General features: G+C 45.7%; 2 protein-coding genes and 1 long non-coding RNA gene across 9 annotated transcripts in view; 1 reads left to right on the forward strand and 2 right to left on the reverse strand.

Annotated features, from left to right (window-relative positions):
• The window catches only part of TMEM128 (transmembrane protein 128), a 13,006-nt gene extending 1,429 nt beyond the window's left edge, over positions 1 to 11,577 (reverse strand). Inside the window, exons 1-6 of one of the 7 annotated variants that reach the window (XM_081812631.1) lie at positions 11,315 to 11,577; positions 10,803 to 10,841; positions 9,664 to 9,805; positions 5,475 to 5,633; positions 2,729 to 2,837; positions 673 to 1,321 (exon numbers count right to left, since the gene is read on the reverse strand). In XM_081812631.1, coding sequence (XP_081668757.1) covers positions 2,738 to 2,837; positions 5,475 to 5,633; positions 9,664 to 9,805; positions 10,803 to 10,841; positions 11,315 to 11,411 — 537 coding nt within the window. In that variant the 5' untranslated portion in view covers positions 11,412 to 11,577 and the 3' untranslated portion in view covers positions 673 to 1,321; positions 2,729 to 2,737. Of the gene's footprint in view, positions 1 to 672; positions 2,838 to 5,474; positions 5,634 to 9,663; positions 9,806 to 10,802; positions 10,842 to 11,314 lie in introns of those variants that run through there. The other 6 variants (XM_081812632.1, XM_081812630.1, XM_081812633.1 and 3 more) reach the window with 6 other exon arrangements.
• LOC145720235 (uncharacterized) lies at positions 7,143 to 9,657 on the reverse strand. The gene is made up of 2 exons (XR_014143101.1): positions 7,461 to 9,657; positions 7,143 to 7,410 (listed from the first exon to the last, which is right to left on the reverse strand). It is a non-coding gene; the product is annotated as an uncharacterized LOC145720235 (long non-coding RNA).
• A 112-nt stretch (positions 11,578 to 11,689) lies between the features above and the next one.
• Positions 11,690 to 16,711, forward strand: part of ZBTB49 (zinc finger and BTB domain containing 49) — a 58,881-nt gene continuing 53,859 nt past the window's right edge. The window contains exons 1-2 of the mRNA XM_081812624.1: positions 11,690 to 12,527; positions 12,924 to 13,076. The gene's annotated coding sequence lies outside the window, so the exon portion shown is untranslated. The remainder of the gene's footprint in view (positions 12,528 to 12,923; positions 13,077 to 16,711) is intronic.

The following is a 16,711-nucleotide window of genomic DNA, read 5'->3' on the forward strand; positions in this document are numbered from 1 at the left end:
TGCGGGGCTCGATCCCAGGACCCCGGGATCATGACCTGAGCTGAAGGCAGACACTTAACGACTGAGCCACCCAGGTGCCCTGTAATGGGTGTTTTGTAAACATTATTCCTACTATCCACAACCCTACAAAACAAATATTTTTTTTTTAAAGATTTTATTTATTTATTTGAGAGAGACAGAATGAGAGAGAGCATGAGAGGGAGGAGGGTCAGAGGGAGAAGCAGACTCCCTGCTGAGCAGGGAGCCCGATGTGGGACTCGATCCCGGGACTCCAGGATCATGACCTGAGCCGAAGGCAGTCGCTTAACCAACTGAGCCACGCAGGCGCCCCCTACAAAACAAATATTGTTCCCACTTCACAGCTGGAGAAAGGTTACTACTCAAGGTCCGGTCTTGGTAGGTGCAGGGTGGGATCCAAGCCAGACACAAGTGGTGAATGAATCCCACTATCAGCAGAAGTCCCTTTTGAGGGGGTGGGGTGAGGATCAACACCACAAGGCGTATGATGTTTGGGTTTAACATGAACATATTTGCATTTTAAAGTGTGAACAGTGTCTTCCTGAGATCTTTAAAGAGCAGAGTAGACATCTCTAAGAAGAAGCCCTATTCCTTTAGTTAACTCTAATAGCTGAAAACAAACTTTCCAAAACCTGTAGTAAGAAAACCCAGAAGAAAGTTATAAAAATATTTTATTTAAACATTAAGGAAAAAATTATACATACTTAAAAATGATTAAAAAAATGATTTAAAAAATTATACATACTTAAAATGATTAAAATGATAAGTAAACAAATGCTAGAAACACAGGAATTTACACATGATGAAATCTAAAGTGATATGAACACATAAAATGCTTCCAAATGGTCCTCTCACCTAACAAGACTATTACAAAACTGAGAAATATAGTAATTGCTGAAGCTGAGTTAAAGGCACAGGACACGATCATTCCTCTATATACACCCAGTGATCGTATACAACCAAAGAGCAAACAACTTATCTGCAATTTTGGGAGGACATCATGTACCTATAATGAAACGCTGCTTAAATGTTTACACCCATACTTTCGCCAATGATTCAAACAGATTAACACTGCAAACCAACTACTTCTATTTTGAATTTGAAAAATTCAATAATTATTGAGTTTAAGAACAGGCAAAAGAGCTTGAATTTATTCTGATTTCAACCAGACTGCAAAGTTAAAATTTTTCCCAGGAAACCACTCACTTCCTAGATGCAAAAACGCACTGTAGCATTTCCATTACGTCTGCGAAGCTTTCAGCCAGCTGGGGGTTGAAGCGTTCACACTGACGTGCTCTAAAACCTGAGAGGAAACGAGCATTGATATCCGATGTGAGACATTCTATCTTCAGCTTCTGGATCTGTTGTGAGAAGCACAGTTTAGTCCACATGTCTACAACATCTCTGGCTCTCCATTACCAAATATAAATTCACATCAGCAGGAAGTCAAAAGCTCCTGAACATGTGTAAAAAGTCAAAACTCAACAGCCAAAAATGTTAACGACACCTGAGAGAAGGGGAGAGGCAGGACACGTGGTCAGGTGAGGCGACGTCTTGTGGTGACACACCTGAACCGGGAGAAAGGGCTACAGAGAGAGGCCAGGTGGCCCCGGACACAGCACAGCATGTGGAGGGGACTCTCCACCCCAGCGCGGTCAGGGCCATGACAGCGACGACTTGCAGCCCGGGAGCAATGACATTATGTCCGTTTCTCCTTTATGTGGGTACAGTGACTCTCCTTTAAAATGCTGAAGTTGGGGGCGGGGCGCGCCTGGGTGGCTCAGCCAGTTAAGCACCTGCCTTCAGCTCAGGTCATGATCGTGAGGTCCTGGGACTGGGCCCCACGTCAGGCTCCACACTCAGCGGGGAGCCTGCTTCTCCGTCTCCCTCTGCAGCTCCCCCCAACTAGTGCGCTCCCTCCTTCTCTCTCTCAAATAAATCTTTAAAAAGAAAAAAATAAAACTCCAAAGGGAGCACATGCTGTTAGCTGAAGCCAGTTTTCTTTAGCACCCCAGTCATTTACTTAGTATATATTAACTTTTACTTCTCTGGGCCTGTTTTCATGCCTGTAAAGTGATGCACCAAGTAGATGTCCTCCAAGCTCTGAAGTAAGTGACGGGAAGGGAGGGGCTGCCTTGGTCTTTCTCCCCATGTCCCTCAGCACGCAGAGGGAGTGTTCTCAATACATATTTGTGTGATAAATGAGTCATCTGATACTCGACAAACAGACCCCACTGTGCAAGGCAGCGGGCCCAGGGGGGCAGTTGTTGGTGGAGAGGAAGAAATCCTATAAGGAACATGGAAGGAAAAGGTTGATGCGTCGTCCGTTAGGAAGCAGCCAGAACAGTCAGAGTGGGTTAGAGTGCCCGTTCTTCCTACGTTGCCAATCCGTCAGAACGACCTGGCCAGTCGTCACGTGTGTATCAGGTGATGGAAGCTGACTTCAGGAGAAAATAACCTACAGCGTGAACTTTTCCATACTGGAGGGTGCAGATACTGTCTTGGTGACATCTCTGAAGGGTGGGTGCCATATCGAAGAAGCGCTAAATTATGCAAAAGGAAAGGGGCCTCAGTCCCTTTCATCTCAGAGTTCAGTGAATAAACAGTTGCTAAGTAGTCTGCCATTGGTGGGCCGCCACCTGAAAACTGTCATAGAGGAAGTCACTGTTCAATGAGTTCAATATTAGAAATACCATTCCAGAACTCCTACCTTTAGAAATCATCCAAGGAGTGAGATGAGCATCACAACCCCCATGAACTGAGTAAACAACACCAGCGGGGTGAGGAAGGACCACACATGCCACAGAGCAACGTTGAAGCTGAGAAGGACAAAGCGCACACAGTTAGCAACTCCGGCTGCAGTCTACACACACAACCCACGGTGGAATCTAGGAGAACCCACTGTTCCTCAGTCTGGGGAAGTTTACCTAGCCAGCAACTTTATATGCATGTCATGTTTCTCCACCATGTGATTTAGCCCAAAGTGGAAATATCTCAAACTCTTCCAAAAGTATTTGGAACTGGAACCGCTAAAGGTCCTCCCATGAGAGCTGCCCAAGAGGAACCCGAGAGTTTAAAAGTCAGTGTCTGTGATGGAATAGGAATGACAGCGGCTACTGCCTTTTACGATCCACACGCCACCAAACGATCACGGTCAAAACAGTTTCAAATATTTTTTTCTTAGAAACAGAAAGAAAAAATAATCACTTATAAGTTGCTATTAAATTTACTATTGAGGGGTGCCTGGGTGGCTCAGTCGTTAAGCGTCTGCCTTCGGCTCAGGTCATGATCCCAGGATCCTGGGATCGAGCCCCGCATCGGGCTCCCTGCTCCTTGGGAAGCCTGCTTCTCCCTCTCCCACTCCCCCTGCTTGTGTTCCCTCTCTCGCTGTGTCTCTCTCTGTCAAATAAATAAATAAAATCTTTAAAAAAAAAAAAAAGAAAACAGTAAAAAAAAAAATTCCTATTGAGAAAAACACTATTCCTGTCACCAAGGTAAGAATAAGACCGCTTCTAAGTGCAAATGATTTTTATGGACTAAATTTGCCGAACCAGAAGTTACTTAGCGAAAACTGTAGTCAATTAAATTAAGATATTAATGTGTAACACTTTGATAAAGAGAACTTTAAACAGCTACAATCCCACTGTTCTAAAAACTAACATTTCTGGGGTGATCTTACTCATATAATATAAAAGAGCACACCTGTCCACCCACGTCACTGAAGGGTTAGTAATGTTCACATTACAAGGTAATAGGTGTCAATACCCTTTAACTTCAAATACAGAAAATCCATCATAAAAAACATGCATTTAAACTGAACATGTACAAAAGTATATGGTTTTTCCAAAATCAAAATTCACTTATTACAGAAAAAGGAAAAAAGCTACAGGAATATACACAACATATAAGAGTAGTTTTTCTCTCTGCCTAGCAGGATCATGGTGATTTCCTTCCTTTGTGTTTTTCTGTAATAGATTTTTCTTCAGTGAGCAAGTATACTTTTATACACATTAAAAAAAATCAATGTTTTTCACTGAATAACTATTAAGAAGGACACTGTGGTGTTTTTATAGCAGCAAAACAGTAAGAACAACTCTAAATCCAACAAGAGCGGGTTAAATAAGTCCTGGTTATGTCTATGTAATAATTATGTAACAATTCAAAACAACAAGGCACATCTGTATGTACCAATATGGAAGAATTATCAACCACATGGCTCCATTAAAAAAAAATGAACACTTTGGAAAAGAGGTGGCGCTATTTACTGAAAGTGGAGCTACGTACAATCTACGAGCCAGCAATTTCATTTCTAGAGATATGTACACACACATGTGAGCATGGATACCTCCAACAGACACGTGTGCACCAGAGTCCTAGTCCATAACGTTAACAGCATCCTTAAAAACATCACCAAACTGGAAATAATCCAAATGCTATGGACAGTAGAGCCGAAGAGCTGGGATTCAGTGACAGGCTGGAATGCTACCCAGCAGTGAGCAGCCGTGATACACAAGGCAGATCCAATGGGAGATGGGGTGACACTGGATGAGACTGAGACATGAGGCAGGAACAAAAGTGAGGCTTTGCACACGCCCATAAAGCCCCGTCCAAACCACAATTCCACTCATGGCGACGCGTTTTCTTTCACGATACAGGAAAGACAGCAGCTTTCCCTCTGTCTCTGAAGTTTTGAGCAGGAGAGTAATAAACAGCATACATAATATTGCGTGTAAACCGCCAAATGTAAAAGAACACACAATATATGACTCCATTTCTATCAAGTTCAAAAACAGACAAAACAAAAATAAGAGTATTTAAGAGATGCAAAAGAAATCAAGTCCCACACAGGTCGGGGCAGTGTCTGTCCCTGGGCAGGAAGGATGGTGCCTGGGGGTGGGGGTGGGATTCTGGGGCTGGAACGGTTCTCCTTCTTGACCTGGGTGGGCTTTCATCAATGCATCTCTTAACTCGTTCAGCTGTACAATTTAGTGTTTTCCACTTTCTTTTTTTAAAGATTTTATTTATTTATTTGAGAGAGAGGATGAGAGGAGAGAGCACATGAGAGGGGGGAGGGTCAGAGGGAGAAGCAGACTCCCTGCCGAGCAGGGAGCCCGATGCGGGACTCGATCCCGGGACTCCAGGACCATGACCTGAGCCGAAGGCAGTCGCTTAACCAACTGAGCCACCCAGGCGCCCTGTTTTCCACTTTCTATATGTATTATATTTCACAACGAAAGTGACTGAAAAAGCAAAATGCAGAATATATATAGCATGTCACCATTTGCGTATTAAATAGCTAAATATATAAAGAAAGATCCTACTGGAAAGGGACTCCAAGACCAGCAATGACAGGAGGCCATTTTCCCATTACTCCTTTCCTTTACATTTTGGACCATGTACATCAGCACTGATGAAAAACCGTTTTATTCCTGTTAGTCATTTCAAAGTTAACTTACCAAATCCCGGCCGCGATAAAAGTAGCAGTTGTGATGGGTATCAAGGTGGGGTACTTGACGTCATAATCTTCAATTCCACAACACCACTCCAGGTAGAGGATGCAGTAACATGCAATCGACAGGCTGAGGAGCAGCAGGGCACCGCCAACGACAAACCAACTGCGAGACAAAAGCGACAGGAGGGCTGACAGCACTTAGCGAGTGAGCACACGTCTTAAACGTTCTCACGGACAGCCTAACAATCGATTTTCACAGGGAGTATCAGCTGGGCAAGGGGCCCGGAGGGACCCACCGCTCCTCAGTCCCAGCTTTCAGAAGGCCTCTATCTACTAGGAGATGGGGTGAGACAGGAGGCCAGCACATGCAGCAGCAAGAAAGTGAGGCTTTAAACACTCGTGTGCTGCGCACGCTCCAAAACCACGACCCAAAGCACAAGCGAGCTCACGGCGACGTGTCTGCTTTCACGATCCAGGAGAGACAGCAGCTTTCTGTCTCTTTCTGAAGATCTGAGTGTGACAGTAAGAAACAGGGACCATGAACTCCTCCAAGTCAAGGAGGGTTTTGGGGAATACGGACAGTCAATTTGGAAGACGGTTTCTTCAAACTGCCTCTCACAACAGGTTTCTTAGGGAAACACACCCATTTTGAGAAGAGCTCCAACCCTCCGAGGGGCAGTGGCTTTTTCTCACTTCTCATTCTACCCAAGAGCCAACTCTGCGTGTGAAGGCAGCCTCCTCGCCTCTGCTGGTCAGGGGAGGAGGCCAGATTTGGGGAACGAAGCCCTTCTCCTGTTTCCCAATGTCCCCATTATCTTTCGCTTCTCTGAGGGGAAAACACCAGTGTTCTGCGAAGATGAGAGAGGGGTCACAGGGGGGCTGGAACAGTCAAGTGACACTGGCAGTGAGTGCACCTCCAACCGTGGCAAGGTTCCAGACTCCTTTAAGTCATTTTATGACGCTGGGTTCTGGAATTGATGATGAGAGGCGGGAGGGTGCAGCCTTTCACATCTGCTGGTCTGGGTTTGGATCTCAGCTCCAGCAGGACGAGTTTTGTGGCTCTGGGCAAATTACTTAACCTCATGGGGCTTTGGAAACATTACCAGGACTTATAGAATAGCTGTGAGAGTCACACAGCTGCTCAGAAAAGTGCTTCCCACAGAGTTAATGCCCAGTGGTAATCATCACTATTCCAGAGGGGATCCATGAAAAAAAAATATTTCCATGTTCCTCTTCAAAGAGGTCTTCAAAGACCTCTCTTCCGCTAGTGTGCATTCTCAACAGGGGCGATGTTGCCCCCAAAGTGAGGAAATAATCTTTTTTTTTTTTTAAAGATTTTATTTATTTATTTGAGAGCGAGAATGAGAGAGAGAGAGCATGAGAGGGGGAGGATCAGAGGGAGAAGCAGACTCCCTGCTGAGCAGGGAGCCTGATGCGGGACTCGATCCCGGGACTCCAGGATCATGACCTGAGCCGAAGGCAGTCGCTTAACCAACTGAGCCACCCAGGCGCCCAGTGAGGAAATAATCTTATTCTTTCTGCACATACAAAGCACAGATACTCATACAGTATGTAAGGGGGCACTAAGGAATAGCATGTCTTGCAAAGGCTCCTTAGGAGGTGCTAACAAAGGTTGAGGAACACCGTTAGTGACCTCCTTGCTTGGTCAGGATCCTTCTGTTCATCCGTTTTTAACTTCATATAGAATCCTAGCACGGCCATGGAGTCCCGATATGGTAGAGGATAGAAACAGTTGAAGAACTTGCCTGAATCAAAACGATACCGCAAGTCAGTGGCCCTCAACCCTGGGTGTGTATCAGTCATTGCAACATTCCAAAAGGAAGCTAACTTGCCCCAGCCTCCCAGATTCTGGCTTGGTGGGTATGAAGAAGAGCCTGGGCATCTGGGATGGTAATTTCCATCGTAGTTTTAATTAGCTCCTCGGTTCACACACACACGCGCACACACACACACAGACACAGACACACACAGACACACACACACACCCAGCAGTTTCCTAAAAATTGACATTTTCAAAGCATCATGATGTTTCACTTTAATGCTGACCTGTCTCTCCTGTCTTTGAACATATAATCTTACAACCTTGCATAGATTAAAAAAATGTTTTTGAGAGAGAGAGAGAGCATACGCCAGCTGGGGCAGTGGTGTGTGGGGAGGAGGGAGCAGAGAGAATCTTAAGCAGGCTCCGTGCTCAGCACAAGGCCTGACGCAGGACTCAATCTTAACAACCCTGAGACCATAACCTGAGCTGAAAGAGTCAGACCCTCAACCGACTGAGCCATCCAGGTACCCCTAACCTTGCACAGATTTAAAGAATCCTAATGCCTCGAGCTTCTGAACTTGGGCTAACGGTGGGGCAAGAAATAAGCAATGACGTCAGGTATCAGAAGAATGAACCATATGCAAGAAAGCAGATCACGGCCCGCACTCCCTCCCAGGTATTGCTCTCATCGCACGGCTCCAACTCCCCACTGCTTACTGAGGCCCTCAGCAAGAATCCAGGGCTGCTCAAAATCCTCAGCCTGTGGGTATCGTTCATGTCTTTTTTATCTAAGGGGACGCTTTTCTGAGGCCAGGCCTGTGACTTCTACTTCCTTCTCCTGCTCCAAGGCCTGGCTCCAGATTCCAAGTCCTGGCTCTGCCACATGACCGTGTGTGCCTCCAGCACCTTTTACGTGTAACTACTTATCCCTTATCTCACCAAATCCTTAAACTAGTGAGAATACTTAATATAAGGCGACAGAGGTAAATCCTGTGCATAAACTTACACAGCACCCACATGACCGATTTATCCATCCTGGACCGTAAGGGACTGGTGAGGGGCTAGACATGTGCCTTAATCATCGCCATCACATCACAGGCTCTCATGACACATCTGAATAACAAAGATACAGCTGCTACTGCTGGTGGGCAAAGTAACCATTCTCTCTTTTCCCAGCCCAGTTTCTAAACCAACTGAGAGACACGCAGGAGTTAGGCTGATGAGGTCAACTGTCAGCTTTTTTTTTTTTTTTACTGATGGAGCTACAGGAAGATGGCTTTGGTGACCAGACATACCCACCAGGCTCCAAGTTGATGTGAAAACCTAGAGACCCTCGCATGTCGGGGCTGCCCCCAGAAATGACGGCAGAGAAAAGGAGACTGGAATCTGTGCTTCCAATGGGCAGCTGGATCCCAAGAGAAAGAAGGTGCTGAGCGACACGTCTGGTTCTTCATCCCAGATCAGTCAGGGAAGGAACAAGGAGGGCAAAGGGCAGAAAGATGGGAGTGTTTAAGGAAAGCTCCAGCTCACAGGAATGAGGAAAGAGAGAACAGGCTCTTTCCCTCCAACAGTTTAAAGTCCCATATGCCTTTCTCCTGACTGCGTGCATCTCCTGGCTCTCCCTCCAATGGTCACCGATCTTCCTGAAGGGCTTTGAAGAAAAGGAAACGTGGGATCAAACAGTCCTATCCACACCTTTCTAGCCCTGCTGCTCCTTGTGAACAATTGTGCTCTCATCCTATGCAAACCACCCCCCAATGCCAGTTCCAATGGTCATCAACACCTCCCCCTCTTTGTTCTGCTATGGGGGGCCTCCAGAACATTGTCCAATGTTCAGTGAGGACTCAGACCTAATTCACAACCTTGTCCCCCATGTCAGCTCCTGAGATTATACCGAAGAGATCCCAATCCTCCTGAATGACTGATGATTTGACATCAGCTCCCAACTCCTCCCTTGAGTGACATCAACTCTAATTCAATCACTCCCTGTAGTTACCTTATTAGCTGTAACTACTCTCTGAAAACAAGCTCTGAGACCCAGTTCTTACTCACCACAGTCCTCACCCCCTCCTCCCAGTGCTCCTACACTTTATCTTCAGAGAGACCATCAGGCAGAATCTTTCTTCTTCCATCTTTTACAAATGGATTAGATTCTTAAATTCACTACCTTTGCCATTCTACAACACACTTGTGCTGAAAGGCATACTGAAATACTTCCCAGGCTCATACGTTCTGCTGTACATGTCCAAAGCATACACTCTCTTACTCACCTTTGTATCACTAGTATCTCTAACACGGTGCCTGGCAGGAAGTAAGAGCTTTCTAAACATTTGCAAAATTCAACTGACAAAACAGAACATGAAAAATAAGATGATGGTGCTTAACTTAGAAAGCAATAAAGTTTTCTCACCTACTAGTGTGAAAGTTTTCTTTAATGGTTTTAAAGAAATCAACGTAGTAGGTCACAACAATGGATGCCAAAATCCAGAATCCAGAATGGATATTAAGTCTTGGAAGAGGTTTCTCCTTTTTTTCAACAGCTGTAGAGGCTTCTGCAAATAAGGAAGATTTTAACTTATCAAGTTACCATAAATTTATAAGGAAAAAAATAGCTATTTTAAGCTGGATAAAATAATTTCCTGGACCTTTCCAAAACCCAGATTCTCTCCAATTACAGTACCAATTTCTTCTGAACAACCACCCAAATAGGTTTATATATGCAGAAGTAATTAATAGGAACCTGCCATAAAACATGTTCAATATAGGAAACTTTTTCCCTCTGAACGGATTTTAAAATCAAATTTACAATTATTATCGTCTTTTGGAAAGAATGACACCACCGGGTAGTGTAGAATTTTAGTATTACGTTTCATATATTGCCTAAGAAAGCAGTTAGTCTTGTTAATTAAGAAAAATGCAGACATCAGACATTACAGCACAAAATGGACTTGTAATTTCCCCCCAAATACTACTTTTAACTACATATTTTAATTATTGCAAACAAACACAACCTTTTGAGGCAGCTCAAAAGTGGCAAGGGCACACTGGAGGTCTAGTCTTGGCACAGTACTGTCTAGACAGGTGATGGACAAATCAAATTTCTTCCATTTGAGACCCAATCTGAAAGAAAAGGTGGCTCGGGTTGGGTCTGATGAGTTATTTCTAACAAGTTCACCAGATGAGTGACATGCCCTCTCTCTCAGTTCTTGTGAGAACCACTGGAATAGAATTGAGGTGCCCAACCTTTAGCAAGCTATCAGAATCCCCAGGAGGCATGTTCATATTATAAATTCTGGGAGATAGCCTCAAAATTTATAAATAAGCATGCCTGGGCGTGATTTCTGTTTATTTTTAAAAGGGTAATAAATGTACATGACTTACAACATACGGGAAAACAAGATCCGCAATGAAATCTCCCATCCTTAACCCTAGTTTTTCAACCCCAAAGCAATTACCAATACCAACTTCTATGAATTCTTCCATATTCTATGTATTTACAGGAGAACACACATCACACGTTACCAGGTTCGTACCCAAATGGTGGCATACCATACTTTGTTCTGCGCTTCCCTCTGAAAATCATCCACCCTGGTAAAAAAGAAAAAAGTCTGCCTGCTGTGTCATGTATGTATTTAACCAGCTCTCTGCTTATGGGCAATTAGGTATTTTCAGCCGTTCGCTATTACAAGCAAAGCTGAGGTTAAACAAGTTGCACATACGTCGTCGGGTTTTGGTAAGAGTATAATTCTTCGGTAGATTCTTAGAAATACAACCGGACGGCATTTATTTTAATGGATATTACGAAACAGGTGTTAAACCAGCTCTCCTGAGAATGCTGAAGCGCAGCTGGGATGAAGATGCGCGGGGCTACGCGATCACTAGGAATCTTTCATTAAGCTAAGCACCCGACTTGCAAAATTACTTGGCAAGCCTTGAAAAACAAAACCCGGTCCCTCCTGCCAGGGCAGGGCTGCGGGAGGCCCGCGGAGCCGGCCGTTTCCGGGCGCCTCGACTCCGGCCACCTCGGCGCGGCTCGGGGCGCGCCCGGGGGAGCGCCTCACCCGGCCCGGCGTAGCCCTCGCTGTCCAGCGGGGCCTCGGTGTCCGGTGGGAACAGGTATCGCCGCCGGAGCTGCTCCCGGGCCCGCGGAGCGTCCATCTTGGCACCTCCCAGAAGCGCGACGGAAGTGACGCAATCGGATCGCTGCAGGAGGAAGTTCCGCGATCGGATCCCCGACGGGGGACCTTCTACTGTGAGGGGTGGGGATTATGTAATCTTCGAGGTTTTAGTTGGTGAGAATCTTGGGTGGGGACGGCTTCGCAACCTCCAAGTTCGAGTTCGCAAACATGATTTGAATTTCAAAATACTAATCCTGCCCTTCCGAAGCTCCCGCAAGTGGATTCCGGCCTACGGATGCCCAGAAGGCCCAAGCTTACTAATGCCGCCGAACGCGTGCCAGGCGAGGGGGCGCGGCTAAGCGGCGCCTCTTTCCCTCGGCTCTTCCCGGCCCGAGCCTCCTCCGACTCCCCTGTTCCCAAAGCGTCTTAGCCCCCCGGCTTCTTCTCTGCTCCTCCTCTTCAGAAGTCGCCCAGCTAGACTTGAAAGGGCCAAAGGCAGCCCCGGGAGGACGAAAGGCCAGCCGGCCTGTCCCAGGTGCCTGCTGCGGAGCCTCGGGCCTGACCCCTTCCGCTTGGATGGGCTTGGGCAAGAGATAAACCTGTCTGGGCCTGTATCCTCTTCGGCACCACGGGGGTTATACCTGCCTATACCTTGGATCTGTTGTGGGGTTTAAGCGGGGAGCACCCCTGTGTGGTTCATGTTAGCCCCCTCCTTCTGACTCGTGAGAAATTGCTCCCGCCGGGAACATGGGAGCCAAATTTGTACTTGCCCGGAGAACTGCCGCTTCCCATCACAACCATCAACCAAAAAAAGAGACGTGTCACGAATTCCCCAGCTTTTCTCTAGCAGTAGTCCGGTTTATTACTCTCCTACCCCGTGCTACGCATCACGTGTTGAGAAATTTTGTGCTTAACCACTGAAACATGATTACTGAGCACCTGCTCCTTGCTGGCAACTGTTAAGACCCCGTGCTCCGCAATGGAGGTAAAGATGAGTAAGACATGACGTTGCCCTTGCGCAGCTCCCGGACCAAAGATGACGGCAGAGAACTCCTACAGTGTAGTGCAGTGTTTATAAATGTACAGAAGCGTTTTTTTTATTAATTCAGTCAGCATTTTCTGAGCAGCTGTATCCGCTAAAGTGCTGGCGACAGAGGTGAGTTAGAATCTAGTGGAGGAGTTGATTTCAATACAAGGCCGTAATAGAAATACTGTATGTGGGGTTATGGAGGCACCAAATAAAGGGCGGTGTGCTCTGCTGGGCGTGTGGGCAGCAGGGACAGTGGCTTGAGGTGGATTGAGTACAGGGGTGGGTAGCCCAGAAAGCAATCCGGGAAGTAAAATTTGAATTAATAAGCACTCCGGTATCTTCTATATGTCATGAGTATTTGCAGAAGAGATGTAATAAATATTCAAGAGAAGAATGTCAAGTTTCTGCTGGTTGGCTTCTGTCATTCCTTCAGCTTTTCTAGCGAAGGAGCAAAGGATGTAACAGCTGGGCAGATCATATGGCCTTTGTACACAATACCTCCTTTTTTCTTTTTCTTTTCAGACTCCTCAAGAACCAGGGTTCATCAATTCAAAGCCAGCTGAGGTCTTTGCCCTCCCCTCTTCTCTCTCTTGTACAGGGTTAGAAGCCTTGTCAACAGGAAGTGAATTCCTCCTATCAAATACAGTCTTCTGTTGATTGTCTCCTTGCAAAAAGGTCAGTGCTGGGTCTCCCTTGTAACTGAATATTCCCCAGAGCATCACAGTGATTCCAGGGTTTCCATATGTAGTATGTTCAGGTCAGATCCGGTTTCCCCTTTGATGGTTTCAGGGTCTTTGTATTTGGATCTGAAGTCCTTTTAGCCTTTTTCCCCTGATATTTTTAATGGCACTACTCATACACCATAATGATGATACTTAAAAGCAGGTTGGAAAAAGTCCAGTATTTAATGACTGCATTTTCATTGCTGGGGCCAGTTAAATAAGTTCTTAACTGTGTGTTCTGTGTACCTTAATAGATACCTCATATCAGATTGCTACCAACCAAGGGATTTCATTTTCAATGTCAATTACTTATGGGGAAAAATGAAATTGACTATGACCTTTGCTGGCTCTCCTTAGCAACTTGGTTATGTCCAATGTGTTTATAGACTTTTGAATCCTGGCTCCATCATGATGGGTCCTTGGGCAAGGTATTTCATTGTTCTAAGTATCAGTGTCCTCATCTGTGACACAGTAGGTAGCAGAGTGATGATAAATGTGTACTGATCGCTTAGCCTAGTGTCTGGCATGTGGTATGCGTCCAAGCAGGTAGTTACTATTCACTACTACTTACTTGGCTTTCCAGATCCTGCTCACCTCCTGATCAGTTATTCCCTTCTCCATGGGCTCCAGAAAGGATTCTTGTTGTGATTTTAACTTCCGCTTCTGCTCTCCCACCTGATTGTGGGTGACAACCATATCACCCACAATCAGGTCTCAGTCAGGTTCAAGATCTCATGACCCTGAGATCATGACCTAAGCTGAAATCAAGAGTTCGGATGCTTAATCGACTGAGCCACCCAAACACCCCGTTTCTGCCATTTTAATTTTCTTTTCTTTATTAACAGTTTTTTTTTCCCACATATTGTCTATTTGTACGTCATTTTCCTTTGGGAATTTTCATTCTTTGCTTGTTTTTATGGGTCAGAGATGCCCAGTGCCTTGCAAACACCTGGCACGTAGCAGGAATTTCATTGGCCGGTTTTCACCTTGACCCTTGGTCACAGTTGACTGGTCTTTACTGTGAACACACATCCCTTCCTCTGAGAAGCTACTTTTCCTGCTCTCTATAGTAGTCCTGCAGAGTTCTCATGAGACTAAGCCTGTCCTAGGGGAGGACCCCGGACCCAAACCGGACCTGACAGTCCCTGGGACTCGGGCTGGGGCTGTTGGGAAGACCTCCTTTGTTGGTATGATAAGCTGGGAAGTCAATGTGGTCTTGGGGCTGCCCATGGAGGAAGGCTACCTAGGAAGGAAGCTCTGAGATGCAAGCCAAGAGTTGTTGGTAGCATCATTTCAATTCCTGACTCCAGCCAAGCCCTGGTTAACCTAGGTAAGAACACGAGCTCTGGAGCTAGCTGCCTGGCTGACTGCCGTTACTGATTCTGCCATGACTGGCTGTTTCAACGTTGGGCACGCCACATATCCGCTCTTCTGCCTTAGTTTCCTCGCTTGCAAAATGGGTTAAGAATAGCATCTACCTCACAACATTGGGTAGAGATCAAAAGTATTAATACATGCAAAGCATTTAGAACAGCGTCTGACGCAGAGTAAGTTCTCAATAAGTTTTATCCTCCGTTATTAGTCCATTGCTGAGACATCACCGATTTCTGAGCCAAAAAAAACACCAAAAATCATTTTTTAAGAAACAAATGCTGCTCAAGTGGTTTTGTGTTACCTGCCCCCTTGAGTCCGGACCAGTCAGCTCTGTCCTCCTGCTGTGCCATGTAGCTGTTGCATTGGGCCCAGCCAGACGGTGAGCAAGTCCAGGAATGAGGTCAGACGTGCAGAACTCTGAGGAAAGCGCCTGGCCTATGGGAAGTACTCAGTAAATGTTCATTTGTGTCTCTTGGGATACCGCCCTTCATTCCGAAAAGAAAGCCAGTTAAAAAAAAGTCTTTTAATTTTATAAGCAATGCAATGAAGTATAGATTTCTCTTTCTGCACAGCTCCGTTTCCCTGGTTAAAGCTGTAGAACTGGAATCACTACATAAAAAGGCATGAACATTTTGAAGGCTTTTGATCACTACTTTGAAAACAACCCCCGAATGGGCAGCCTGTGCCACTTTGCACGCCCACCAGCAGCAGGCGGGAGAAACCATCTTCAATGTTTGCACCAACAACTGGCTTGATGATTTTGGTAAATTTTTCCCAAGTGATAATGGGAGAGGGGTGTCTCTACCATTTTATTTGTTTTTTATTTTTTAAAGATTTATATATTTTAGAGAGAGAGAGCAAATAGGGGGGCGGGGAGAGGGAGAAAGAATCTCAAGCAGACTCAGTGCTGAATGCAAAGCCCAACACAGGGCTCGATCTCACAACCCCGAGATCAGAACCTGAGCCAAAATCAAGAGACAGACACTTAATCGAATGAGCCACCCAAACACCCCGTTTCTGCCATTTTGATTTTGTTTTCTTTATTAACAGTTTTTTTTTTTTTCACATATTATCTATTTGTACATCATTTTCCTTTGGGGATTTTCATTCTTTTCTTGTTTTTACAGGTCAGGGATGCCTTTGAATATCAGATCTGTGGTCATTATGCTTTTGTCACTTTACTGTTTATCTTTTAAGTCTGATCACATTCATACCTATGTTTAGTTTAGTTTTGTGTTTCTTCACTTGTAGCTTGTGGTGAAGGCAGAGTTGGGAACGAGTCCGCCGGGTGGGGTGTAGTTGGAAAGTCCTGGCAGGTGGGAAATGCTCAGTCACTTAGGGGACGTACCAGATGATAATTCTACCTGAACCCTCGTCAGATGGACCTAGTCATGCCCTGCCTGTTTGTTAGGCAGCTGGCTATACCAGAGAGGGTTTTTAGTTAACCACAACTAAAACCAGCCCTAACCAGCCTAAGCAAAACAGTAATGACAACCATAGCAATAACCATTATGATCATAAAATGCATGTGCAATTTTTTTTGAAGAAGCCTTTTGGAATTCCTCTGAAGTATTTTACAAGATTAGAAGGAAACTAGGATTTCAATCAAGTCTGGGTGAGGATAGCTCCAGGAGCGCCCACATGACTCGGCTTTGAGGATACCGTGTGTCTGAGATGGTGGTGAGCCTGCTGTCACCCTCTGGTCATTGCCACACCAGGGCACACCAGCTTCTGACCTTCGGCATCTGTGTCACTTTGGGGTTTTCTCTGGTCGCATCCTCCTACAGCAGTGAGGGGTGGAATTCTTAGATAAGGGAAATCAGTGGGAGTCCAGAGCCCTGCTGCCCAGACAAGAGCTGCTGCCCGTGAACCTCTAAGGACAGGCAGTGTGCTGTGTTCTGGGTTACGGTGTTGGGGAGAAGAGTGGAGAAGCTTCCTCCAAGCTGCCAGTGGGTCAGGTAGCAGGGAGGTGATCGGCTCAACCACAAGATCAGGACAGGGAAACGGAACATTCCTAAAGCTAGAAAGAGAAGGAGGGGGTAGGGGTGAACTGGCCCAGAATGAGAGGCCAGGTAGGCAGGAATCCTAGAAGGTGTCCCCAAGCATTCCTGAAATTTCTGGCTCTGTGGCCAATTTGGGAGCAATATTTGGGTCCATTGTGTTCTGTGGAAGGACAGTCTCTTGTTTTAATTGCTCACATTTAAGTTGAGAGCC

The sequence above is a fragment of the Leptonychotes weddellii genome, chromosome 2 (genome assembly GCF_054177405.1).
Source record: "Leptonychotes weddellii isolate Sample4059 chromosome 2, ASM5417740v2, whole genome shotgun sequence".
NCBI lineage: Eukaryota > Metazoa > Chordata > Mammalia > Carnivora > Phocidae > Leptonychotes > Leptonychotes weddellii.